Genomic DNA, 27,877 nt, shown 5'->3' with positions numbered 1-27,877 from the left:
TCTATCCAGAAGATTACTTTCGGAATAGTAATCCTCTGACTTTCATATCTCTCATGCTAGAGATCCTTTTGTTGGGAAACGCTATTATTCTTGATGGATTACTGATCAGCATAGTCGTTGGCAATCAATTATTAGGTGCTTTAAAATTCTACGGCTAAATATTTAAAAATTTGCATACAGTGATCCCACATATTTATTTTCTGTCCCTCTTTCTCTGGATATATATACATACATATACATATACATATACATATACATATATATATTCTCCATACCAGTGATGGTGAACATTTTGGACTCAGCATATCAAATTCAGAAAATGCTTTCCTTGATTCTGCTGTCACATCCCATCCCAGGCAAAAGAAGACCTCTCTCTCCTTTCTTCTCCTCTCCAAGCCCTCCAGATCTTGAAGTTGCACGAGAGGTCCTTATTCTTGCATTTTCTGGAGCCTCAGAAAATTGCATGAGAATCCTCTAATCTCTTTAAGTATTCCTCAAAGTTCCAATTTATTAAGAGAGACATGTTGGCACATCTGTGGAAACCCGAATCTGAAAGCTTCCCGGGTTTCCGCACCCAGTTGAAAGTGCATGATCTTGCCCCCACACCCACAAGTCCATCACATGGTCCAATCTTCCACTGCCACACTGGCAGTTCCACCCATCCACTTCCGGTCAGGCTCAGAGGCCTAGAGAACAAAAGATGACCTTAGCTTTCTAGAAAGGAATTTATTTTGACAACAACACATTCTACTCCTTACTATTCCCCCTCCCAATTCCCCACTAATGAAACAGCACAACAATAGAATGTGGCAGGCCAAAGATCCTAAAAGGAACCGTCTGCAGGCCTGACAGGCGGCCTCTCCTCAGAAGAAAAACGTTTCCTTAAAGAGAATAATATAGGAGTTAACATAACAAAATTAACCATCTCCCCCCCCCCCCAACCCTTTGGCTTGTCAAGAAACTTCTCATGGAATTGTTTTACTAACTTATCCACTTTTAAGTCCCAGCTTTTCACCCAAGTAGCTTCGGACAAAGGGTACCTCTTCCAATGCATTAAATATTGTAAATGTCCCCTATATAGCCTTGGACTCTGATTTAGTTTTGGATGATATTTGGAATGCTGACACTAGGATTGTTAGAGAGAAGCGATCTAATATATTACAGTGTAATTATGGACGGGACAGTGCGTGCTACAATGCTTAAATAAGCAACCTGTGTTTCTGTTTCTTCATTGTTATAGAAACAAAGAGTAGAAAAACAGTGCGGGTAGATAGCTATGGAACTGGAACATCAGTACTGTAGAAAGTCATATCTGAAAAATAAATTTAATGAACCTGGAAAATTTGAAACGTTTTATAGAAAGTATATGTTGTGTTCCAAATCCTGTAAGCAATAATTTATCACACAGAGAAATTATTTAAGAGCTTTTCTAAAAAAAAAAACATAAAAACACAGAGACTTTGATTCTGTTTGTTTGATATTATCAGAAAAATATAAATTAGATGCTTTAGACCAAGTAGAATGGATATGAGATTTCCCATAGCCATGATTCTTGCTCTCTATTGGCTTTTGACTTGCCCTCCTCCCCCCCAAAAAAACCCTGAATTTTTTTTGGAGCCTGCGACTATGAATATATATCCCAGGAAACTGCATAAATTTCCTATTCTGAAATTCTTCAGTTTAGGTTAATTTAGATTCTATGTCAAAAGGTAGGTCAGCTAAAAATCTCTTCTTTGGGATAAGTATTACGTAATAAGCGAGCAGTCATAGCTCCTTTGTGTATCAGTGAAATAGTTACATTTAGGCTGTGATTGAAATTCCCTGTTCTACTATTGTGGCAAATATGAATAGCAATAGCAATATAGCAATAGCAGTAGACTTATATACCGCTTCATAGGCCTTTCAGGCCTCTCTAAGCGGTTTACAGAGAGTCAGCATATTGCCCCCAACAATCTGGGTCCTCATTTTACCCACCTCGGAAGGATGGAAGGCTGAGTCAACCCTGAGCCGGTGAGATTTGAACCGCTGACCTGCTGATCTAGCAGTAGCCTGCAGTGCTGCATTTAACCACTGTGCCACCTTGGCTCTTGAACTTGTTGATGATACTGCATAGAAGGGAAAATATTTTTATTTTTTAAATATTTTTTTCTGTTATTTTTTAGCATAACTAATAACAGTGAATATTGCTAGCATTTAAAAAGTAAAAACTTTGTTTCCTGGATTTCTAAGGACCAGTGCTAAGTACTAAGTACTATTTTAAATGGCATGGTCATGTTGCAATTTGAATTTACAAAAAGCTACCATTTTTGAATCCCCCCAAAAATTCTGATATTGTGGGCAGAAATTTCCTTATCCAGTTCTTCCCAAATAGACACATAGACTCCAAAAATAAAAATTCTGATATTGTGGGCAGAAATTTCCTTATCCAGTTCTTCCCAAATAGATACATAGACTCCAAGAATTCTCAACAATGATCATGCTTGCTAAGTAATCCTGAAAATTGAAGTCTACAAATCTGTAAGGCACACCTATTGGGGAATGGGCTCTATTGAAGAAAAAAATAGAATGAACATACAGGAAGCCTGGCAGAGTTGACATACTTTCATAATTCGAATAATTGCAGATTCTTCCTTTATTTGCTACTGCCATATTTGTACATGAATAATAAAACTATAATTATTTCCGAGATAGAATTAAGGACCTAGGAGATACGTGGTATCTTTTTTCCACTTAAGATGATTCTCTGCTAACACATTAAAATAATAGTCACAATCGCCTGAAGAGCTTGAGTAGATCTTAGCTCAAATGAAAATAAAATAGATTTCTCCCTGTTTTTTTGCAAGAAATTTGCTTTCTGATTTGTTGTCAAATAAAGAAAGCTGGTGTTCCCTTTCACCTGCAATTATAAAATTATGTGGATTAGTTACATATTTAACTAGCCCCTTAGAATCAGCTGAAACTATTCTGGAAATAGAAAAGACCCTAAAATAGGTCATCATGAAAGACTGGTCTCCTGGCTAGCCACAGAAGAAGACATTTTCAGTACACATGGAGCCTTTCAGCCCTGACCTTGGGGTTGTATATATATTTGATCTACCATATATCTCACATTTCTACAAGGCTACTCGGAAAGCAAAATAAAAATAGGATATAAACATTGAAAAACAGAAATTGAAGTGAATAGTGTAATTGCACATTAAAATCATATAATAGTTAAATGTTTGCTAATCTCTATAATCTCTATAAAAGAGATTATTTTATAGATTATAGATTCTCTATATGCCAATTGAGTGAAGGATGTTCTGTAAACTTCTATATTTTGGATTGTGATTCAGGGCTGGGAAGAGAATTTCTGTCACAATGATAACTGCCCACTGAGATTGTCATAGAGATAGCTTTTCATATTGTTTGACACACGTAGAAGCTGAATTTGTTTTGCTTTTGACTAGGTTTTGTGTTCTGCCCCCCCCCCCCCCCCCCCGGTACAGTGAGTCACGCTGACACAAGATTACTGCTAGACAATTTATTCACAGTAAATTAACACACCAACAAGACTTTGGCAGCAACCCAGACTTCCCAGATAAGAAATACACACCAGAGCTTCTCCACCTTTAGTATAATAGTTGAATCCTGCAAACAGCCTCCTCCCAAAGTCTCTCCTTATATACTCTCTTGGGAGGAGCCTAATCACAACCACCTGGTTCCAATTATCTCCTTTGTCTCCTTAATTGTTGCCAGCGCTTATCCGCCCGTCTCTGCCGGGCGTCCAGGACCAATTCCCTCTGCCCCTCATCACTGCTCAAGGGCCTGACGTCTTCACCACTGCTCCAGTGCCTGGAGGGATGCACACCCTTTGGCTTTCACCGCTGCTCTATGCCTCAGGCGCCTCCTGGTGGCCAACCAGCCTTTCTGGTCCCTGCTCGGAGTCTGAACCCTGTCCAGGGTCCTTCACATCTTCCAGAGTCGACTCATAGGGTCCCTCGCTATGGGAGTCTGTTTGCAGCTCCAACGGCTCCTGCTGGGCCACAACAGTTTTGATTGGTATCATTTGGAAGAAATAGTAAACAAAGTGTCTTGGTTTAAGAAATAGAAACCACACATTTATGCAAGCGGAAATTGTAAAATCCTCATATTGTAAATCCTCATATCCTGTTTTAGCTAAACATCCATAATATTTAATACCAAAATTTTCTAATCCTCCATGTATATAATTTATTATCATTATCCTTTCTTTAAGTATATCTTATATCCTAACATTTCCCCCTATTAGTTAAAACTTAACTATGTCCAATTTTGTTCTTTTTTATTATTATTATTATTATTAATAATCTTTATATATAGTCAGGGGTGGGTTTCTCGCCCCATTGCAACCGGTTCGGTTGGAACGGGGCCGGCAGCGTCCTCGCGCACGCATGCGGTTCGCGCGTGCACGCGCGCAGTGCACGCATGTGTACTAGCGTCTGTGCGATGCTCCAGCTGCTCCTGGAGGATCGCGCAGGTGCTGTATGCGTCCTACGCATGCGTGGAAGTGCAGAACTCGTCAAAACCGGGTAAGGAGTGCGTGTGGGCGCGCGGACGCACGGGTGGGCCCTTCGCCGTTCCCGGAAGTTACTTACTTCCGGGTTCGCCGACCAACCGGTTCGCAGGGACCGCCACGAACCGGTTGAAACCCACCCCTGTATATAGTCCAAAAATATTTCTAACCTTCCCTTCTCAGGTAACATTCATTATTCATATCCAATTATTACTTAGCATAACAGCTCAACATTGTATACATTACTATCATTATCAATTTTTATTTAACTATACCTATTATCACTGAATTTAACTAAGTTTAGCTAATTTTGAATTATACTCTTTCATCTATCAACCTGTATCTCTCCAATAGGAAAACAATCTTATATCTACTGCCATTTGTGGATCCAATTCTCCAAACATCTTCTTAAACAAATCTGTACAGACTCCTCTTTGCAACTCCTTGTTTGTAGTATCTCTCATATAATGTTGACGCCCTCCTTCTGTTTCCTTTTTCAGCTTATCTTTAACTCTTAGCAGTGTTATCAAATATTTTGCAAATAGTATCTCATAATCCATAAGTTCTTTAATGCTTTCTTCTCCTTCTATGTCCTGTCGTTTGAAATAAGTTTTCTCTCCATTTAATGCCTCTTCGAATATTCCACGCCTTGAGTGGTCATTTTGTGCCTCAGATGAGAACTCTGGATTAATTTGTTTGATGATTAATTTTTACGATTAATTTGTTTGGTTTTTCAGCCATCCAACAGTATTATAACCATTCCAAATCTGGCATCCACCAGACAGGTTAAATATATATATTTCCCATAAATCATATGAAAACATTCACAGACTCATGCTGATTGAGAGTTTATGGAAGTTGCCAGAGCCGGGGTGGCGCGGTGGTTAAATGCAGCACTGCAGGCTACTTCAGCTGACTGCTAGATCAGCAGTTCAGCGGTTTAAATCTCACCGGCTCAGGGTTGACTCAGCCTTCCATCCTTCCGAGGTAGGTGAAATGAGGACCCAGATTGTTGTTGGGGGCAATATGCTGACTCTGTAAACCGCTTAGAGAGGGCTGAAAGCCCTATGAAGCGGTATATAAGTCTAACTGCTATTGCTATTGCCAGCTTCAATACATTTAAAAAACAAGTTAGGGGATTTTGTATTCCTACACAAAGTACAGAGCCTGGGAGGATTGTTTTGTAGTGAGGTGCAAACATTTGGGATTAGAAGTACTGACCTCCAAAATTTCCAGATTTGCTTATAAACCGAATAGAAATATATGGATTTTTTTTTTACAAAAAATGAAAAGGTATTTGTGAGTCTGCATTTAAATAATATCTGAGGAACAGAATAGTTAGCACAATAGGACTGTACTAGGAATAATCAAGAGGGAGAATACCTGGAAGCTGAATAATATGAAGTATTGTTGAACAATCTATGTAATGCAAAGAAAGTTGATTTCATAAGTACTGGCGCAGAGAGCTTTCACTTGGCTTCCTCATAATCTGGAAGAGAAAATATCTATTCTCTAGAGTGAGTAAATTCCTTGCTAATGAAGTCAAACTTCCCGACTAGCTCCCTTTGTGCCCTCTTTTCATGTATACTTCTTCAAAACATATTTTTCACAAGACCTCATAGATAAGATGTAGATAACTTTGAAACTAAGCTGGAAATCTGAAATTCTAGGATTTTTTTTTTGTCTTTTCTGTCTATCTACACAAATGTGAGGTGTAGTGTTAATGCAACAAAATATTAATTTCCATTTTCTTCATGACGATCTACTTAGGAGGAAATCACTAAATGCTTTTTTGTGTCTTTATGGTTATTTTTACTAAGTGATTCTGAAAAAAGTTGTATCAAGCAAAAGAGCCGAGGTGGCGCAGTGGTTAAATGCAGCACTGCAGGCTACTTCAGCTGACTGCAGTTCTGCAGTTTGGCTGTTCAAATCTCACCGGCTCAGGGTTGACTCAGCCTTCCATCCTTCCGAGGTGGGTAAAATGAGGACCCGGATTGTTGTTGGGGGCAATATGCTGACTCTGTAAACCGCTTAGAGAGGGCTGAAAGCCCTATGAAGTGGTATATGTCTAACTGCTATTGGTATTGCTATTGCTATTGGTGTTAGAGTAGAGCAGCTCTGCTGGCTGGAGAATTCTGGAAGTTGAAGTCCACAAGTCTTAAAGTTGCCAAGTTTGGGAACCACTGGAGTAGAAAAGAAAGGATGTCATATTGCAGCTATATTAATGTATGCATAACAGTGGCATCTCTGGTCTCTGTCAAGTTAAAGCAAACATGCTTTTAAGTAATTGAATTTGTCAAAATAAAATATATTACTGTCTCTATAATTTTACGCATTTTGATGTGGCACATTTGATAGTTAATGTGGCCTTAATATAGGCATGTGAATTTAAAAGTTGAAAAAATTGAATCCTTTCTTCATCCATTGTTTTGGATTATAAGAAAAAAGACTTGGGTTTCATTGAGCTTCTCAATTATTGCCAAAGTAGTAAGAGAAAGAAAGGAAAGCATTATTAATTGGCAGCTTAGTATTTGAGATACAAAATACCTACATCTATTGTTAAAAATAGTAAGTTATATGGTAAAAATTGAAATGTGAGCCTTAAAACCATCTGCTCTTTTCATGTGAAGTGTCATCTAAAGACAAAATAAATCAAAGCAAGTTAGACTCCAGAGCAGATGATCTTGTAGCTCTGAGCCAACGGTTTTACTGTGATGGAATGACAATCCAAGAGAAAGCCTAAAACTCAATGCCTGGCATAATGGTTGGAAAACTATCTGACTGGAAAAATGATGTGGCCAAATTAGACTGTGCTCCAATTTTTGTCATGGCTGTCCTCTAGTTCAGTAATCTAACAATGCTCTCTATACATTCTAAATTCAGTCCAAGGCAGTATGTTTTTTAATCAAGTTGAAGTGCAGATTTTGTTAGCTGCTGAAGGATACTAGCAAAGGTTACACATTTAGACCTATTTCCACAGCAGCATCTAAGCAACAAAGAACAACGGACAGTTCCTATAAGGCTCCGTTAAATTTCATGCCACATTTGTTTTCAAGATTGGCTTCTTGAGGCTAAATAATCACTATTTTATAGCATGGTTGTTGGTGGTTTTTTTTAATTAACCACATTTTTAGTTAAAATAACTCTTATATCCATCTGGAAAGCTTAAGATGTCTGCTAATATAAATTAATTTATGTTTATGCAATGTATAGATTGATGTACGGCGACTTCAGCTAGTCCAGAATGCGGCCGCGCGAGCGATTGTGGGTGCACCTCGTTTCACCCACGTTACACCTATCCTCCGCGAGCTGCACTGGCTGCCTGTCGATCTCCGGGTGCGCTTCAAGGTGCTACTTATCACCTATAAAGCCCTTCATGGTAGTGGGCCTGGGTATTTGAGAGGCCGCCTACTGCCAATTACCTCCACTAGACCGATACGATCGCATTGATTAGGCCTCCTCCGAATTCCATCTACTAGCCAGTGCAAACTGGCAACTACCCGGAGGAGAGCCTTCTCGGTGGCTGCTCCGACCCTCTGGAACGAACTCCCCGTGGAGATTCGGACCCTCACCACCCTCCAATCCTTCCACGCCGCTTTAAAGATCTGGCTGTCCCGGCTGGCCTGGGGTTAAGATTCCAACCCCACCCGAATTGTGTGACTGTTGTGCTCTCTTTTAATATGTTGTTTTGTTTCCATATTGGAATACTGTTTGTCTTTCCCCCCCTCCCTTTTTGAATTGTGAGCCGCCCTGAGTCCCCCCAGGGAAAAGGGCAGCATACAAATAAAGGAAATGAAAAAATGTAAGCTGTAAGTTAAAATAAATGATTTGGAACATTATAATGTAACGGGGTAGCATGGTGGCTCATATTAAGATACTGGGCTTGGCAGTTGGAAAGCCCAGGTTCAAGACCCCAGGTGCCATGCGATAGGGTGAGCTCCCATCCTGACCCAGCTCCTGCCAACCTACAGTCCGAAAGCATGCAAATGCAAGTAGATAATAGGTACCACTTCATTGGGAAAGTAACAGCGCTCCATGATGTCATACTGGTGACATGACTGCAGAAATATTGTTGGACAGCACTGGCTCAATCGCCTTGAAACAGAGATCAGCACCGCCCGCATAATCAGCAACAACTAGCGGATTAAAATCCCCAGGGCATCCTTTAGCTTACCTTTTTAAAATGTAGCAGTAAAAGATGTGGGGAATAAAGAATACTCAGTGAACTGCAATTAATTTAAAAGCAAGAGATAGTTTAAAATTAAATGCTAATTTTTCACATCAACATGAAAGCCAGAAACGATGATAGAACTATTGTTTCAATTAAAAACAAATAGAATAATGCATAGATGGGTGAAGATTTGGTGAATAAAATGGACAATCTGAATGGTGGACATTCAGATTGTGAACTATTTGTGGCAAGAGTTTTGTTTTGTAATCCATATGGGAATGTGACTCTGAATATTAGGGTTTATTTTAAAAAATGCAAGAATACTGTACTAATACTATAACTAAAAAATATATCCAAAAGAGGCAGAAATAAACTAGTTCAATCTTTCCTGATGGCTATGTTCAACTTTGGTATTTTTATGGAAGCAGCTACACAAGTTTGAACTCTTATCTCAAGTGCAATTTACATGCTGAATTGGTGTGGGATTTATTTTTAATGCTAGCTCCTGAAAATGCATGTACCTGGTATCTATATGGAGATACAGCAGTGTTGTGGCCCAGCAGGAGCCGTTGGAGCTGCCACCAGACTCCGACAGCGAGGGGCCGTATGAGTCGGCTCTGGAGGATGTGGAGGACCCTGGACAGGGTTCCGACTCCGAGCAGGACGCAGAGAGGCTGGTTGCCCACCAGGTGGCACCTGAGCCTTGGACCAGTGGGGAGGAGACAAGGGAGAGTGATCCAGAAGCCAGCAGTGAGTTGTTCCTGGATGCACGCCATCAAAGAGCTACTAGGCATCAGGAACAATTATGCAATTACAGGAGGTAATTGCGCTCAGCTGGTGGTCATTAGGCTCCTCTCCAGACTATAAAAAAGACTGCGGGTGCACACGGGCCTCTTGCAGAAGTCAACGCATTGACTAAAGAGAACTGTTGTAACTAACTTGGCAGGCTGGATTGCTGCCAAGGTTTGTCTGTGTTGCTGCAAAGGTCCTTATCTGTTTGTTTGCTTGGCTTTCAGCCACCGAGATTTTGGTCTTGCTATTAAAGTACATTCTAGTCAAGTTTGTCTCGGCTTTCATTACTGGATGGAGGAAGGGGTCAGAACACAGCAGTATGTCAAAGGTTCTTTAAATAGGGTTTTGTATTGGTTTTAATTTTCATTTTATTCTACATAGGTTTTTTCACATTTTAAAAGTCACCAGCACAACTTAATATCTGTAACATATTTTTCAGGATCATCTGTTGTTACCTGCCACCACGCACAATAAGACCAGGCGACCAAAGATGTCAATAGTGTTACCAGCAATAAACATCAGCGGTGAGTATGGAAGTTAACATATTGTCAAAAAAGCTGCTGTTTCATTACAAATTGTATGAATATTTCCTGGACATTTAAAAATTATATCGTTCGGTCTCTTCTGGTGAGCTGTGATTCAAATAGTAATTTTTGAATGTTATTTATTTTGTTTATACATTACCAAAATTATATGATTCATGCCAATTTACAATCATAAGGGATATTAAAACAGAAACAGTTAAAAACAGTTCTGCTGATTATAGCAGAAGTAAAAGTAAAGAAACAATAATCATAACTCATACCAGCAGCATCAATCTAGCTATGTGGGTTTTCAAAGAGACTGCAGAATGACTCCATTCTGGTAGCTTTCCAAAAAAGAAGTGAGGGATTCTGCTAATTTGACTTCCGATGGGAGACTGCTGTAAAAAGCTAGGACAAGAAAGCGTGACCCGACAAAAGGGCGAACGTCAAAACCGCTCCCGACTAAACCGTGTCGTTAAAACCGCATCGTCATCAACGCGGCGACAACAGCGTGGAGACAACAGCGCGGAGACAGAAGGGTGCTTTACAATAGCGCGGCGACAGAAAGCCGATTTAACTTAAGGTAAGGGTTAGGTTTAGGGTTAGGTTTAGGGTTAGGTTTAGGGTTAGGTTAAGGGTTAGGGTTAGGTTTAGGGTTAGGTTAAGGGTTAGGTTTAGGGTTAGGTTTAGGGTTAGGTTTAGTGTTACGTTTAGCGTTACGTTTAGGGTTAGGGGTTAGGTTTAGGGTTAGATTACCACAGTGAGTGACTGTTCCTGTTTTAGATGTCATACCCCAACTTGAAACCTAACTGAAAATGATCCAGAACAATTTTTTTTTTTTACTGAAGCAATGCCAACTTCTCAGAAATAGGTAGGAACTATGCAATACATAGCCAGTATAGCTGAGCCTTGGTGGCAGAGTGGTTAAAATGCAGTACTGCAGGCAAACTCTGCCCTCATCCAGTAGTTTGATCACGACAGGGCTTGAGGTTGACTCAGCCTTCCACCCTTCCAAGGTTGGTAAAACAGAGAACCCGGATGGTTAGGGGCAATATGCTGACATTGTAAACTGCCCAGAGAGTGCTGTGTAAAGCAGCATTCCCCAACCTTTCCAGCTCTGTGGACCGGCACCTGTGGCAGTGGTTGGCAGCGGCGGGAGGGGATGGTTTTGCATGTGCGCCACTTCCACAAATGCAGCTTCACATGCTCATCGTTTCAATTTCGTTGTACACATGTTGTGCATTGGGTTCCACCACAAAACCGTGTTCGACTAAAGGGCGCTCGACGAAACCGCGTAGCTGACGTCATCACAGCATGACAACAGCGTGGAGAAAAAAGCACGCTGTAAACGCTAAACCTAAAATTAACCCCTAAACCTAACCCCCCTAAACCTAATCCTAAACCTAACCCTAAACCTAACCTTTAACCTAACCCTAAACCTAACCCTTAACCTAACCCTAAACCTAATCCTAACCCTTAACCTAACCCTAAACCTAACCCTAACCCTAACCCTTAACCTAACCCTAAACCTAACCCTAACCCTTAACCTAACCCTAAACCTAGCCCTAAACCTAACCCTTACCTTAAGTTGAATCGGCTTGCTTTCAAAGCGCTATTTAAAGCGCCCTTCTTTCTCCGCGCTCGCTGTTGTCGCCCTGTTGATGACGTCAGCGACACAGTTTAATCGGGCGCGCTTTAGTCGAGCGCAGTTTTGTCATGCCACGGTGCATTGACAATAAAAGTTTGGTTTGATTTCCATTCCCACTGGGCCACAGCTCGGCACCGGGACGTGGATTGAGGACCCCTGCTGTAAAGCACAGAGGGTGGTTTATAAGTCTAAATGTTATTACTATAGCTGGATTCAGGTAAAGGCTCAAGAATAAAAGTCACTTTATGCATTTATTTAAATCAATTCTTTTTCTAGATTAGTTCACTTCAAGATACTGATAGTAGCAATGGCAGTTAGACTTATATACCGCTTCATAGGGCTTTCAGCCCTCTCTAAGCGGTTTACAGAGTCAGCATATTGCCCCCAACAACAATCCGGGTCCTCATTTTACCCACCTCGGAAGGATGGAAGGCTGAGTCAACCCTGAGCCGGTGAGATTTGAACAGACCAACTGCAGAACTGCAGTCAGCTGAAGTAGCCTGCAGTGCTGCATTTAACCACTGCGCCACCTCGGCTCTAGTATGAGGAATTACATGATGGAATGCTTATAAAAACAAGCAAAGGAAGAGAAAAGTTGGAAATCAATGCTTTCTATTTCATTGAGAGGCTTATATACGCATGCATGCATGCACGCACTCAACAGTAGGGAAAATTTGGGTGCATTTGAAGTGCTTTTAAATATCAGTATAACTTTGATTTCTTAGAATTTTTATTGATACTGCTTGTTTTCTATTTTAATATGATTTGATTTGTTCTTGTATGCCATATTAGTTTTTCTATTCAATAAAGCAGATGGAAAGTATTTTCTGATTGAAGATCTCGTGCAAAGAAAAAGACTAAAACAATAGCTTAAGCATTTTAACTATTATATTTTCATAAATAGCATGGAAAAATGAGGATAATACCGGTATTAGCAGAAAGGGAAATGCCTTATTTAACTGAGTAAACTCTCAGTTTAGCAGTCTTTATATTGATATTTAACAACATTCTGTATTTATAGACACATTTTCCTTTCATTATTCAAGGGTTTACTCTGTTAAATAAATCATAATTTGATTTTGGCATTTGTTTCAAAATATGTGCAGTAGAAGCAATTTCTAAGCAGAAGTAGGCTTTCACACCTGCAGGCAAGTAACTTATCACTTGCTATTTGTACATCTGTTCCCGAGACATGTAATGCTACGGAAGCTCTCACGTTTCCATTGGAAATGTGTTTGCTGTCCCTTTCATTCAAAGATAATTTGCCAAAAAGAACCAAGTGTGCTTTTGTTCCACATAAAAAGCCTAAGAAGAAGGGAGCCTGGTGAGCATGCCCACCAGGCATCCAAAAGGGATATAAATTTGCTTTCTGATGCACTGATTGCTAAAGTAAACAAGCATATTTATTGGAAATAATTAGATAACAAAATATGTTTTGCAAACTAAAGAGAAATCTTGCAAAGTCATAGGGGATTGTGGTTTTGTTTGCTGAAATTTGATGGCTCACTAGGTCTCTACCTTATTTTCATTTTTGAAATCCAGAGGCAGATTATATATCTTATGGTGTCATCTATGAAGCTTCATGATCTTTCATCCATTATAAGTATACACACATGTACCATTACTCTCTGCTCTAGTCAATAGTTTGCTGTCTGGGGAATTATCTGTTCATAGATAACCTACCCAGCATAAATCTTTAGTAGTTAAGTATTTAGATTTATTTAGAATGTTCCTTATAACATTTATCTTATAAGGAAAAAACATTTATAGCAATAGCAGTTAGACTTATATACCGCTTCATAGGGCTTTCAGCCCTCTCTAAGCAGTTTACAGAGTCAGCATATCGCCCCCACAGTCTGGGTCCTCATTTCACCCACCTCGGAAGGATGGAAGGCTTGAGCCGGTGAGATTTGAACCGCTGAACTGCAGATAATAATCAGCTGAAGTGGCCTGCAGTACTGCACCCTAACCACTGCGCCACCTCGGCTCTTTATGGTATTTAATCTGCAAGAGACGTTTAATGGAGCTCTACACTAACTGAGATTGGGCATGAAAATATACATATGGTCCAACATATGTCAGCAAGGGTGAGCAATCTCTGTAAATCTGAATAGTTCTTTAATGTTGTTTAGGGTGTGGTATTATAGTTTAAGTAAGATTGTTTAAATCAGGAATGAGTGAACCTTCCCTGAATCACCTCTTCTGAATTCTATCTGAGCAAAAAAAAATATTTATTTGGATGGTCTCCAGAATTTTCAAAAGCAAGTCTGGAAGATTTCTCAGTATTATCTCTAAGTACTTGGAAGTCTTTCTGTAATTATCATATGACTTAACTATTGTTTTTTTCAATTCCTTTTAATCATCTCTGCAAAATGGCATTGAAAACTTTCAGATGTTTTTTCTGTTGAATGTTGTAGTTACTGAAGAACAAATCATAGGATTATTTTGCTTTATGCTATTACTAAGATATCGATCCAGAAAAAACTAATACTGGTGGCCATAAAAATACAGTATGTGTTTCAGTAGTGTGGTATTAATGAGTCACATCTTGATAATAATCAAATTATCAAATTATAATCAAAAGCATTCTTCTAAGATATCAATAAACTGAATCACGGTCATTTTTAGTGGGAAACTTGATGTCCTGAGCTGTCTTGAGTTAATTCAGATCATTAATACAGACTATCCTGGGGTTGAGCATGAGTTCTGCTCCTCTGTCTGTCTAACTCAAATTTGTATGTAAGAGTCAAAAGTCATACTTACAAATAGACTGCCCATTACTAAAAATGGCAGATGGCATGATCTTTCTGTGCATCAGTAGTTCATGGAAACACTGTGCAGTTACAGCAGTTTTTGGCTCAAGGAAGGAGAATGCCATCTGCCATTTTTAGTAACAAGCAGCCCATTTGTAAGTACCAGTTGTCTACAAGTCAGATGTTCTTAATCCGGGAGCTGCCTCTTCGTAAGGCTTGTGTGAGTTATTGATAATAATTTAGATGTAATATTACGGTTCCACCACAAAACCGCGGAGGACAAAATCGCGCTCGACGAAAGCACGCATTTGATGTCATCACAGCGCGACGAAAACATCGCGCTGTGATCGAAAAATGTAAAAATAAAGCGAAAACCTTACCCTAACCCCCCCAAACCTAACCCTAAACCTAACCCTTAACCTAACCCTAAATCTAACCCTAAACGTAACCCTTAACCTAACGCTAAACCTAACGCTAACCCTTAACCTAACGCTAAACGTAACCCTAAACCTAACCCTTACCTTTATGTGAATCGGCTTGCTTTAATTTTAATTTTATTTCAATTTTTAATTTTTTCCGTCGCGCTGTGATGACGTCAAATGCGCGGTTTCGTCGAGCGCGATTTTGTCCTCCGCGGTTTTGACGGGTCACGAATATTACAATACACTAATGAAATCACATTACCTGTTTGGTACATAGATCTCTGTTCAGAGTGATCATGTGTTAGCAACAATATATGGCAGATGGTGAACTATTCCTAAGTTGTCTCAGAAGTCTTGCAAATTGGTAAATATAACTTCTTGGGTTCTTATTACAGAATATCTTTGTATTAAAAATGTAAAATACAGATAGTCCTCAACTATTTGGGACCAGAATTTCTAAGCAAAGGCCGTTGCTAAGTGAATGGCACTTGATTTTATTACCTTTCTTTGCAATGGTGGCTAAACGAATCACTGTGATTGTTAAATCAAATCGTGTGATTGTTAATTGAATCTGGCTTCCCACATTGACTTTGCTTGTTAGAAGCCATCTGGGAAGGTCATAGATGGTGATCTTATGACCCCAGAACACTGCAGCCATCATAAATATATGTTAGTTGCCAAGTGCCTGAATGTGGATCAATAGAACTACCCATAAGTCATGTTTACTTATATTGTGGAATGTCATATTGAAAGTGACCTCCAAAATCTAATCTCAAATATTCTTTAAAATGTCTAGGTATCAGTTACATAACATCAGTCTGGTTGCTGTTCATTTTTCATGGTTCCTGGACACAAACTCTTTCATTGCCCATAGCTTCTTGTTAACATAAGGATTCTTGCCCCCAAATCTCAATATCTGGAAAAGTATTCACAGAGAGCATCATGTTTGATTTGGAGAGGGTTCATATTTTAACCTATATTTGGAGCAGTTGCACTGATTCAGATAACATACTTGACAAGCAAGAATAAAAGAAAATGAAATTTAACTTCTAAATAAATAATTTTATAAATATCAGTTAGGTTTACAGTACTTTTATCTTAAATAACATTTAATCTCTTTAAAACTGTCGTATAAAATGAGTTAATTGTTCTGACACCTTCACAGACAAAGTTGCCATTGATGCACATTATTTTGATATGAGTTTCCCATGTGCAATTAATCTTCCTGTCTGCTGCATTTCCCAGAGTAACTTAAACATCTGTTGTCATCATTTCTTGGTCTGTAAAAAGTTTTATGATTTCAAAACCTTGCTTATGGTGAAGAAACTAACATCTGCAGTTTAACATTTTTGGGGAAACAGAATCAGACTGAAACCTGCAGCTTTTAAACTATTCAAGATGAAATACAGGTAGTCTTCAATTTACAACCACAATTGGGACTGGACGTTCCATTGGTAAGCTGTGCAGTCATTAAGTGAGTTGTGCCCAATTGTACAGTTGTACCCCTTTTGGGTGGAGGGATATTAAGCAAATCACCATGGTCATGAAGCAAATTAAGTGGTCGTTAAGGGGTTGTGGTAGTCAAGGTACGCGGTGGCTCAGTGGCTAAGACGCTGAGCTTGTCAATCAGAGACGTCGGCAGTTCGGTGGTTTGAATCCCTAGCGCCGCATAACGGAGTGAACTCCCATTACTTGTCCCAGTTTCTGCCAACCTAGCAGTTCGAAAGCATGTAAACAATGCAAGTAGAAAAATAGGGACCACCTTTGGTGGGTGGGTAACAGCTTTCGTTGCACCTTCGGCATTTAACCATGCCGGCCACATGACCATGGAGACGTCTTCGGACAGTGCTGGCTCTTTGGCTTTGAAATGGAGATGAGCACCGCTCCCTAGAGTCAGGAACGGCTAGCACACATGTGATAGGCTCCTCACATAGGCTTTGCTTGCCAGAAGGTTGCAAATGGCTATCATTTGACCGCAGAACCATTGTAAAAACCTGCTGATTGCCAAGCACCTGATTTGTAATCATACGATTATGGGGACAGTATGAGGATCATAAGTGCAAGGATTGGTCATAAATATTTTTTTCAGTGCTGTTGTAACTTTGCATGGTCGCCAAATGAATGGTTATAAATTGAGGGCTGCTTATAATAGCCCTTCTAGAAGAGCCGAGGTGGCGCAGTGGTTAGGGTGCAGTACTGCAGGCCACTTCAGCTGACTGTTATCTGCAGTTCAGCTGTTCAAATCTCACCTGCTCAGGGTTGACTCAGCCTTCCATCCTTCCGAGGTGGGTGAAATGAGGACCCAGACTGTGGGGGCGATATGCTGACTCTGTAAACCGCTTAGAGAGGGCAGAAAGCCCTATGAAGCGGTATATAAGTCTAACTGCTATTGCTATTGCTATTCTAAGCTCTTAGAAATCTGTGTACATATAGAAATAGCTTTTCCTTTATCAAACTGCAACCTAAATAACTAACTTTGATTTTATACACACGCACATAACACACACACACACACACACACACACACACACACACACACACAGACACACCTTATCTACAGGCAAATTCTTATAAAAAATAAATAACTTTAAAAAGTTATTTCTGTTGCTCATATAAAATGTATCGACATGCATTTTAGTGGCAAAATATTTTCAACCACAGTACGGCTCAGTGATCCCATTGTACAGGTAAGGTGACCAAGGCACCTTACTTCCAATGAAGAAATCATGACTAAATAAGAATAAGAATATTGGATTGTAAAATAAGCCAGATAACTAAACTGTACTGGAAAAGGATTTTTATCTATATTTTTATCAGTTTATAATACAAAAAGACAAAAGACAACAGTAGGAAAAATAAGGGGAAAGTGTAGGAAAAATAAGAGGGGGGGGGGGAGAAAAGGCATTGACTTCCGACTCCCTTTCGTGCAGTAGAATAAGATAATAACATCAGACCTCAACTTATTACTTTTACATAATAGTATAAACTAGCTATTTCTGTAACAACAAACCCATCCAATCGGTAAATCCAAAAATCAAATCATTTTTTCCACCTCAAGCATAAAGTCCAGAAAAGGTTTCCAAGTAGAAACAAAAGTAATTGTGTTTTTTTCTTTCTTTACTCAAAGCAGTCCAATTTATCCGTCTCTGCTACCTCCATCAGCTTTTCCAGCCATTCGTCCATTGTGGGAATCAAAGTGCCTTTTCATTTTTGCGCATAAAGTAATCTTGCTGCCGTCAACATATATAGCATCAAAGTTCCATTAAAACCAGAAACTTTTCTTTTGGTTTTAATGGAACTTTGATGCCATATATGTTGACGGCAGCAAGATTACTTTACGTTTCTGGTTTTATCTTTATATTTACTTAGAAAATCTTCTGTATTAAAATGTGAATTCCACTCCAACATTTCTTTTCTTTGTCACATGTCCACTATAAGTGATAAAAGGTCCCTTCTTTACTTTTGCATTTCATTTGAACATTCATTTGAAAAACCTTCATACATTCTTTATAACTTACCTGGCGTTAAATACCAATGATACATCATCTTATAGAAGTTTCTTTTAAATTACAATGTACAGTAGTGTAAATTTTAAATCTTTCATCCACATATTCTCCCATTGTTCAAGCATTATATTATATCCAAAGTTCCTTGCACTTGAGAGACTGCCTGCTGCCAATTACCTCCCAAAGACCCATTCGATCGCACAGGGTTGGCCTCCTCCGGGTTCCGTCTACCAGCCAATGCCATCTGGCTACGACCCGGGGGAGGGCCTTCTCTGTTGCAGCTCCGGCCCTTTGGAATGAACTCCCCGCAGAGATTCGGACCCTCACCTCTCTCCAGGCCTTCCGAAAAGCTGTTAAAACCTGGCTGTGTCGGCAGGCCTGGGGTTGATGAGCTCCCTTCCCCTCTTGACAGGTGTGGTTGTTGGCTATCTTAAATGCTTGTCTTGTATTTGTGTGTTCCCTTTCCCGTTTGAGTTGTTTGCTGCTCTGAGTCCCTGTAGGGAATAGGGCGGCATATAAATAAAACAAATCTCAATTTCAATCTCCTTGCCCAATATGCAATGCTTTATATATTCATTTCCCAAATTCAATAACAATTTATAGACCTTAGCAATAATATGTTCATCACTACCGCGCAGTAGGATTTCCGATTCAATTTTCACAAAACCAAATCCATAATTATTTTTGTTTGATTTAAATCTTTCTTTCAATTGTAAATATGTAAACCAATGGCAGCCATGTCCTTCTGATTCTAACTCCTCCTTAGGCTTAAGGATAGGATCACGAAAATTAAAATATATTACTGTGTTTCCCTGAAAATAAGACCCAGTCTTATTTTGTTTTGGGCTTAAAATAAGCACTAGGGCTTATTTCGGGGGGAAGTTTTTTTTAATCTATGGGAGGCCCACTTCTGCTTGCTCGCGGCGGGGCATGAGGCCATGTGGTATGTCAGTGTGCGCGGCGGGGCATGAGGCCATGTGGTATGTCAGTGTGCGCGGCGGGGCATGAGGCCACGTGATATGTCAGTGTGCGCGGCGGGGCATGAGGCCATGTGGTATGTTAGTGTGCTGCCGCAAGGCAGGGGGATAGAGCTGCCCCACGTGCCCCATACTGGGTTACCTCAGGGCCCCTGCAGCCAGGCCCCCACGCCCTGACACCTGCCTTGCAATGGCTCCAACCTTCAGCATTACCCCACATGGCCGCCAGCCCTTTTCTTCTGCTTGCTCATTGCCACAACCGAGCAGGAGGCTGAGTGACATGCTGGTGATGCGACCACGAGGCAGTTGTCAGGGTGTGGATGGCCTGTCTGCGGGGGCGCTGAGGTAAGCTGGTGCGGGGCGTGTAGGGCAGCTCCACCCCCTACTTCGCCTTGTGCCTGTGGCAACAGTGCATTGCTCGACTTCCTGCTCCATTGTGGCCATGAGCAAGCAGAAGAAATGGCTGGCGGCCATATGGACTCCTGCTGCACATGGTTGATGGTGCTGCTGCCACAAGGCAGTTGTCAGAGCATGGATGGGATGGCCTGGCTTCAGAGACTTAGCTGGTATGGGGCGCATGGAGCAGCTCCACCCTCCCTTACCTCATTTCATGTCGGCAGCACCACAGGCAACCAGATGGAATGGGCAGTTGGCCAGCTGCACAGGCACTTAAGTAGGGCTTATTTTGGGTGTAAGGCTTATATTAGGTGCATGCGTAAAAACATGCTAGGGCTTATTTTTGGGAAAATGGGTATTTGACCATAAGTCCATCAGTCTGGCTTCACCACCATTACTTTTCTAAAAAAAGCTTCCGGGGGGGGGAGGGGGGAGGCACCTAAAGAGATTTCTTCACGAAGAAAACCCTTAATTTATATTTATTCCAAACTGTTAGGATGGCACGTCTTAACAAAATAGTTATTAAAATCAACATTTATTTTAAATTTGTCATACCGTAAATAGCCATGCCATCCAAATCTTAATTCATGGCCCTAAGATTTCTAACAGACATATGCAAATCTACTATTCTGGGAAGGGAATGTTCTGGATAAGAGCTAGACTAGTCCCAAAATGGCCAGGTGGTATAATGCAGTGCAATGCTGCAATCAGGGATGTGCAGTCAGGGGAGGCAGAGCCTCACCACTGTCATCATGAAAAAAAAAAAAAAAAAAAGGAAAAAGGCAAGAGCTGAGGTCAGGCTGAGCTAGTTGCTGCCAGAATCTCCATGGATGACTCTGCTTAGTGCTTAACTGTTTTAAAAAGCCTCTTAAAAAGGGCCCTCTACAGGAGGCAGCAGGAGAACGAGGTGCCTCATCTAGTCTGACTTTATGATCACTCGAGCAGAGCTAAGCAAGGGTTAAAAGCCGAAAAATTCCTGACGTAGATGAGGCACGTCGTTCTCCTGCTTCCTGTAGAGGGTGTTTTTTTTAGAGGCTTTTTAGAGGCTCTGGCAGCAACTAGCTCAGCCTGACCTCAGCTCCTGCCTTTTTCCTTTTACATTTTTTTTTCCTTTTCATGATGGCAGGCAAGAGCAGAGTTGAAATCCTCTCTGAAACAGCTGGAAAAGGTACATGTGTAGGTCGGAGGGAGGGGGAGGAATTCAAAAAGTTTGATTGCATGCAGAGCCACATTGCCTTTTCTCACTCTCACACACACACACACACACACACACACACACACACACACAGAGCTGGATAAAAGTATATAAGCCCAGCTTCACTGATTACAAGTTTGAAAAGGCAACATGGCTCCACCTGCAATCAAAGGCTCGGATCGGAAGGAAAATAAGGTGGTGTTATAACAGGAGGAAGGGATGGTAAACAAAGCAACCCAAACTGTATATTATAACCTATTAAATGAAATAATAAATGTACAAGAATGATAAACGTTAAAATACCTGTAACCAAACGACATGCTGTATGTGATGATGGGTTTTTTCTCTTTTTTTGTTTGTGTGTTCTTTTTTTCCCTTTTTTGTTTTTGTTTTTTTTATTGTTGTGTGTATGTGTTGTTTATGTAATAAAATTTAAAAAAAATAGGGAAAAAGTCATTAGACAGACAAACAGACAGACAGACAGACAGAGAGGGAGGGAGAGGGTTGTTCTAGTTAAGGAATTAACAAAATGCCTAGAGGAATAAATGCAGATACCCAGTACAATCCCTGTTATCTTTGAGTGTTTTCTTAATGGTTATATTTGATCAACTGCGGATCCATCTTAGAGGAATAAGTCTTGCCCACAAGTTATTATATGTCAACAAAGATATTGCAAAAATTTGTGGCAGAATTCACCCTCGTGGATTCTATTTTTGGTTCTTGCTAAAACATTGAGGTCTACCAACTAGCGCCAGACAGAAAATGGTTGAGTCTAAAGGCATAATCTGTGATATCCCATGAGCCATATCCTCAAAGATATGTATGAATTACCAGGGAATAACAATTCCTTTTGCATACTTTAGCAGATTAAACAAAGACATGTTTTATAAAGGAAAGCAATCAGAATGAGAAACAATAAAAAGTACGACATTCTCATTTAAAAAAAACTACAAGGCATATCCTAGACATATATGGCCAACCATTTAGAGACCTATCAATTGATTCCAGTTTGCTTTCAGTCCACCATATCATAGAAGACCTGGTCCATGATGAAATAAAAGTATATTGTATTGAGAGCATTTGAACAGTATTTTTATGTTTGAGATAGGGTTGGCTCAAAATGATTTATTCATGGTAAAAGTAGTAATTTTTATAAATATAAAATTTAATAGTACTTAATGGTAATTTTTTTATAAATATTCAAAAACAGTTTCATCATCTATTCTATTTTTTTTATTTTATTTTTTTGGCAAAAATCTAGGACAATGCTTGCCAAGGTTCAGTTTCCTAGAATCTCACTTGCTGTCAGGCTCTTGAACAGTTTAGTCGAATTAAAAGTAATCCTTTTTGCCAGGCACAAATGTCACGGAGTTGTCTTTATAGGATTTATTAAAGGGAAATGAATAGACTTTTAAGAATGTCAGCAGCTGAATTATTGTCTATAAAAATCAATTTAGGCAAAACCTTTTTTTTTAATTTCTTTCCAACAGCTTTAGTGAGAATTGGTGAGGAGATGGGATTTTTTTCCCCATCAGAGCCGAGGTGGCGCAGTGGTTAAATGCAGCACTGCAGGCTACTTCAGCTGACTGCAGTTCTGCAGTTCAGCTGTTCAAATCTCACCGGTTCAGGGTTGACTCAGCCTTCCATCCTTCCGAGGTGGGTAAAATGAGGACCCGGATTGTTGTTGGGGGCAATATGCTGACTCTGTAAACCGCTTAGAGAGGGCTGAAAGCCCTATGAAGCGGTATATAAGTCTAACTGCTATTGCTATTGCTATTTTTAAAGATAAGCCTGCAGGTGTCTGTTAACCCAACCTTATCAATCTGAGAATGGACCCTTACGCTTGATTTCCAAGAACTTTCAAAATAGGTCATTTTTTAAAATGCTTTTCTAAATCTCAAATTCTGTCAATTTTACTCCAGGAATTTTAGGAGCTCATTGGTAACATTTTTATGTTTATCCTAACTAGCGGCAGTCCTATTACTACTGGAGTGAACTGCCTAGAATTGGCGCCACTTTGTCCCTGTATCTAACAAACATAGCCTTGCATTGGTGGTTAATATATGTAGCTTGGATGTAGGATGAAGGTGGAGGTTCATTCTCTGAGCTTGTGGGTTGGTTTTCGAACATTTCTTTACCAAGCTACCAGCGGAGTTTAGGGGTTCTCTCAAGACATTGTTTTGTTTATAAGGCCTTTATGTGGTCAGTAAGTATTGTGATGGGGAGGTCATGTCAGGCGAGGGTGTTGTGATGGGTCAGGTATAGGTTGCATCAAGTGAGGGTCTTGTGATGGGTCATGTCAGGTGAGAGTCTTGTGTTGGGTCTTGTGATGGGGAGGTCACATCCAATGAGGGTCATTGGGAGGTAAAGTGCTGGTTGGAGGTGATTGCATGGGTAGCAGTGGTGGGTTTCAAAAATTGTTTGAACCTACTCTGTGGGTGTGGCCTCTTTTGTGGGAGTGACTTGCTGCCTATGTGACCGGGTGGGAGTGGCTTGCCGCCCATGTGACTGGATATGAAGATGCTGATGACACTTGTCAGAACCACCTTAAATTACCTCACACACAGCACTGGCATGCATAAGAATATGATGTATACTTGTTTTTGAAAAGGTATCTTTGGTTTGCGTTAAAACAACTTCAACACACGCAATGTTCTGATTGCACCACAAACGCAGTAGTCATCCTTACCTTTCACAGAGGCACTGAGTTTTATAAATATGAGCATGATAGTGTAGAATAATCATATCCAAGGACCAGTGGTGGGTTTCAAAAATTTTTGGAACCTCTTCTGTAGGTGTGGCCTGCTTTCCGGGTCCACTGGTGGAACCTCTTCTAACCGGTTCGGTAGATTTGACGAACCGGTTCTACCGAATAGGTGCGAACTGGTAGGAACCCACCTCTGATGGGTAGGTTGATGATTGGTGCCAACCTTACTAGAAAAAAATCATGGCAAGCTTCTAGGTGACAAAGCTTACCTGTATTCAATTGTTACAACCATACAAACATTCTCCATCCCCAAAACAAGCTTGGAATGAAAACGGAAAGAAAGACTCTTGCAGTCTTCAAAAGACTCAGAAGAAATTGGATACTTCTCCCCCACTCCCTTTTTCAGTTCTGCTGCAACTTAAAATGGTCACAAATAAACAAACGGTTGTAAGTCGAGGACTATCCGCAATGCTAACCCTTTAAAAACTGGTACTAGGCTGAAGTGCAGCAGTGTATACGTGCATTCCTTTCCTTACTGGAGCATTTGTAACATTTTGCCGGTGATTATTTAAGTCAGTGGTAGTCACCCTTTTTCTACCTATCGCCCACTAATGGATCTTTCTTGATGGAAAAATTTCCTTACCGCCCACCAGTTTCTGCACAAATGCGGAACATGAGCATATTTCTTTTTTTCAGACATGGGTTCTAATTTTGTTTCACAATTTAACAACTACTTTTACTCTTACGTTTTGATCTGCACTCCACACAGTGCTTGAGAGACCGCCTGCTGCCAATTACCTCCAATAGACCGATTAGATCCCACAGATTAGGCCTCCTCCGAATTCCATCCGCTGGCCAATGCCGACTGGCGACTACCCGGAGGAGAGCCTTCTCTGTGGCTGCTCCAACCCTCTGGAACGAACTCCCCGTGGAGATTCGAACCCTCACCACCCTCCAGGCCTTCCGCAAAGCCCTTAAAACCTGGCTATTCCGACAGGCCTGGGGCTAAAGAGCTTTTGCCCCCTCCCTCGAATGGTATGGTTGTGTGCTTTTTAAATTGTGTATTGTTTTGTTTGTCTTTTTTATTCTTTATTTGTACTCGTTCCCTTGACTTGGATTGTGAGCCGCCCTGAGTCCCCTTCGGGGAAAAGGGCGGCATATAAATGAAATAAATTCAATTCAATTCAATTTTTCCCTCCTCTTTTCCCTTTTATTACAAACACCAAAAAGAATGCTGTATTAGGTGCCAATTTTTATTAAGTGTCACCATCAAAACAAAATTTCTTTTCCTGCCTTCTTCTTGTTTACCTTTTTACCTTCTTCTTTACCTGTCCCTGCTACCAGTTTCCACTCCTCCCCTTCCTCTTCCCACGTGTTTGCTTGTTTGCGTGCACGCGCACGTTGGTTTATTGATGTGTGCGCTCGCGCCTGCCCACTCGCTCAAAAGGAGGTTTTAACCTCCAAAGTCCCTACCGCCCACCTGGAATCCCGAAACGCCCACTAGTGGGCGGTGGGGACCAGGTTGACGACGCATGGTTTAAGTGTTTGTTTCCAGGGTCTTGTGAATACGAATTGAGTGTTGTTTCACTTGGTATATCAACTTCCCCTCCAAGCCATTTTTCAGAATATTGAAAGCTCTGGTGTTTTGCCATCCACTGTTGGCTGTTGGTCAACTGGGCCTGGAGACTGAAAGATAGATTTGAGAAAGCTGGCCTTGGGCAGATTGGAAGATGCTGTGGAGGAAAGTGCAGCTGGGCTTTTGGAAGCGGAAGAAAGCTCTGGGAAAGGAGGGTTGAAAAATCAGGAAATGGAGAGGGGAAGGTGCCTTTGGATGAAGAATGCTGGATTTCAGCACTAACCATCCCTTTAAAAATGCGCCCAAATTTCAGTGTATTACACATGCGAACCAAGCAATATTTTCACCTCTATGAGTAAGAGGGCAACTTGTAAAACAGACCAAAAATGATTAAGAGTATTTTTTTTTTGTGTATAAAGATTACTACATCTGAAAATTCATAAGTGTTTAGTCACTTGGACAGGAAACAGCAGAGAAATGAAATAATAAAAGCAAATTCTGCAGGGAATTTTCATCTTGTCTTGTTTTTCTAACTCGCTGCCTTATGTATTAAAGCAGCAGAAAAGCAGCTTTAGGGGTAACCGAAGTAGCCTGATGTGTCTGTAACATATATTGGAAGAACTGGTGATGAGCCTCTGTTTTGGAATTGGGTAGGGTCTCTTTCTCCTTTCTCCCATGCAAGACATTGTAATAGCATTAATCCAAACACTTCGGTATCCTACGGTGGAAATGCTGAACCGTAAATTAATCTTCCTGTCCAGCTAGGTTTCCAGAGTCATGCAGTTGGCCCACCTAAGAACTTCACATAAACATTTGTTGCAGGTTCTGTATATAGCTATATATGCACTGCCAGTTTCTTGCCAAAAAAGGGAATGAAAACTAGTTTGAGAACGAAATTGAAACGGAGGAGGTTTATAAACAATTTTCTTGATAGGATATGTTCTTTGACTTTTTATTGTGATTTCCTGTCATTCAGATGAACTATCTACCTTTCTGACAAGATGTTGGTAAAACATTTAGTTTGAAGCTCATAGTTATAGGCGTGAGAATGCCTGGTAGCCACATATTAGGTTTTTCATTAGCATAACCAATTTAACGTATTTGTGCACCTGTTTTTTTAGGGACCATCGTCTTTTTTTAAATTCAGGCTTATATCGAAATTTCTTTTGTTTGATTCTTTTTCGGTAGCTACAACATCAGTGGTGGGTTTCAAAAATTGTTCGAACCTACTACTACTACCACTACTACTACTCTGTGGGTGTGGCCTCCTTTGTGGGAGTGGCTTGCCGCCCATGTGACTGGATGGGAGTGGCTTGCAGCCCATGTGACCGGATATGAAGATGCCGATGACACTTGTCAGAACCACCTTAAATTACCTCACACACAGCACTGGCATGCATAAGAATATGATGTAAACTTGTTTTTTAAAAGGCATCTTTGGTTTGCGTTAAAACAACTTCAACACACGCAATGTTCTGATTGCACCACAAACGCAGTAGTCATCCTTACCTTTCACAGAGGCACTGAGTTTTATAAATAGGAGCATGATAGTGTAGAATAATCATATCCAAGGACCAGTGGTGGGTTTCAAAAAATTTTGGAACCTCTTCTGTAGGTGTGGCCTGCTTACCGGGTCCACTGGTGGAACCTCTTCTAACCGGTTCGGTAGATTTGACGAACCGGTTCTACCGAATAGGTGTGAAATGGTAGGAACCCACCTCTCTACAACATATACTGTATTTGAATCAATCTATTTCAAACAATGATCAGAATCCAAAAGGGAAGGGAAGGAAGAATTACAATACAGAAAAAAGCCACAATAAAACAAGATAACACTATTTTTAAGATAATACTAAGATAATACTATTTTTAAGAATACCACCTTACTATTACAACATAGCACCTTGGTGCCCCAAAAAATCCTCACAACCTCCTTGCGATCTGACATCGGAGCATTGTCATCCTTCCTGGCATTTTGGGAGAGAAGTGACTGTACCTGGTTCTTCCAGGATTGGGTAGAAGGAATGGTTCCACCACAAAACCACGGAGGACAAAATCACGGTCGACGAAAGTGCGCATTTGATGTCATCACAGCGCGACAAAAACATCGCGCTGTGATCAAAAAATGTAAAAATAAAGCGAAAACCTTACCGTAACCCCCCCAAACCTAACCCTAACCCTTAACCTAACCCTAAATCTAACCCTAAACCTAACCGTTAACGTAACGCTAAACCTAACGCTAATCCTTAACCTAACGCTAAACATAACCCTAACGCTCTAAACCTAACCCTAACCCTTAACCTAAACCTAACCCTTACCTTTATGTGAATCGGCTTGCTCTAATTTTATTTTTATTTCAATTTTAAATTTTTTTCATCGCGCTGTGATGACGTCAAATGCGCGCTTTCAGCGATCGCGCTTTTGTGGACCGCGGTTTTGACGGGCCACGGAAGGAATAGTGTAGTTTGTTGTTCGTGTTTATTGATGTCTTGATTTCTCCAAATTCTTCAGCTTCGAGGATGCTACTGTTTAAAAACACAAGGCTCGTCAGCTGGGCAATTAATATATCTATGTACTAGTAGTGGATTTGTTTGTAAAGTAATATAACATGTGTTTAGGCAGGATTGTTTTATAACTGGAAGAACAGATTTAGGAACTGGAAAGACTGTTACATGC

At 40.4% G+C, this 27,877-nt stretch overlaps 1 protein-coding gene across 2 annotated transcripts in view; it reads left to right on the top strand.

Annotated features, from left to right (window-relative positions):
• ATF6 (activating transcription factor 6) overlaps positions 1 to 27,877 on the top strand; it is a 97,696-nt gene that overhangs the window by 49,328 nt on the left and 20,491 nt on the right. For both annotated transcript variants that reach the window (XM_087726711.1, XM_087726710.1), the window contains exon 15: positions 9,937 to 10,021. In XM_087726711.1, the coding sequence (XP_087582837.1) occupies positions 9,937 to 10,021 (85 nt within the window). The remainder of the gene's footprint in view (positions 1 to 9,936; positions 10,022 to 27,877) is intronic.

The sequence above is a fragment of the Thamnophis sirtalis genome, unplaced genomic scaffold (genome assembly GCF_051295495.1).
Source record: "Thamnophis sirtalis isolate CommonGarterSnake01/CBP01778 unplaced genomic scaffold, rThaSir2_p1.2 scaffold_12, whole genome shotgun sequence".
NCBI classification, from domain to species: domain Eukaryota; kingdom Metazoa; phylum Chordata; class Lepidosauria; order Squamata; family Natricidae; genus Thamnophis; species Thamnophis sirtalis.
This window is presented reverse-complemented; position numbering and strand designations above follow the sequence as displayed.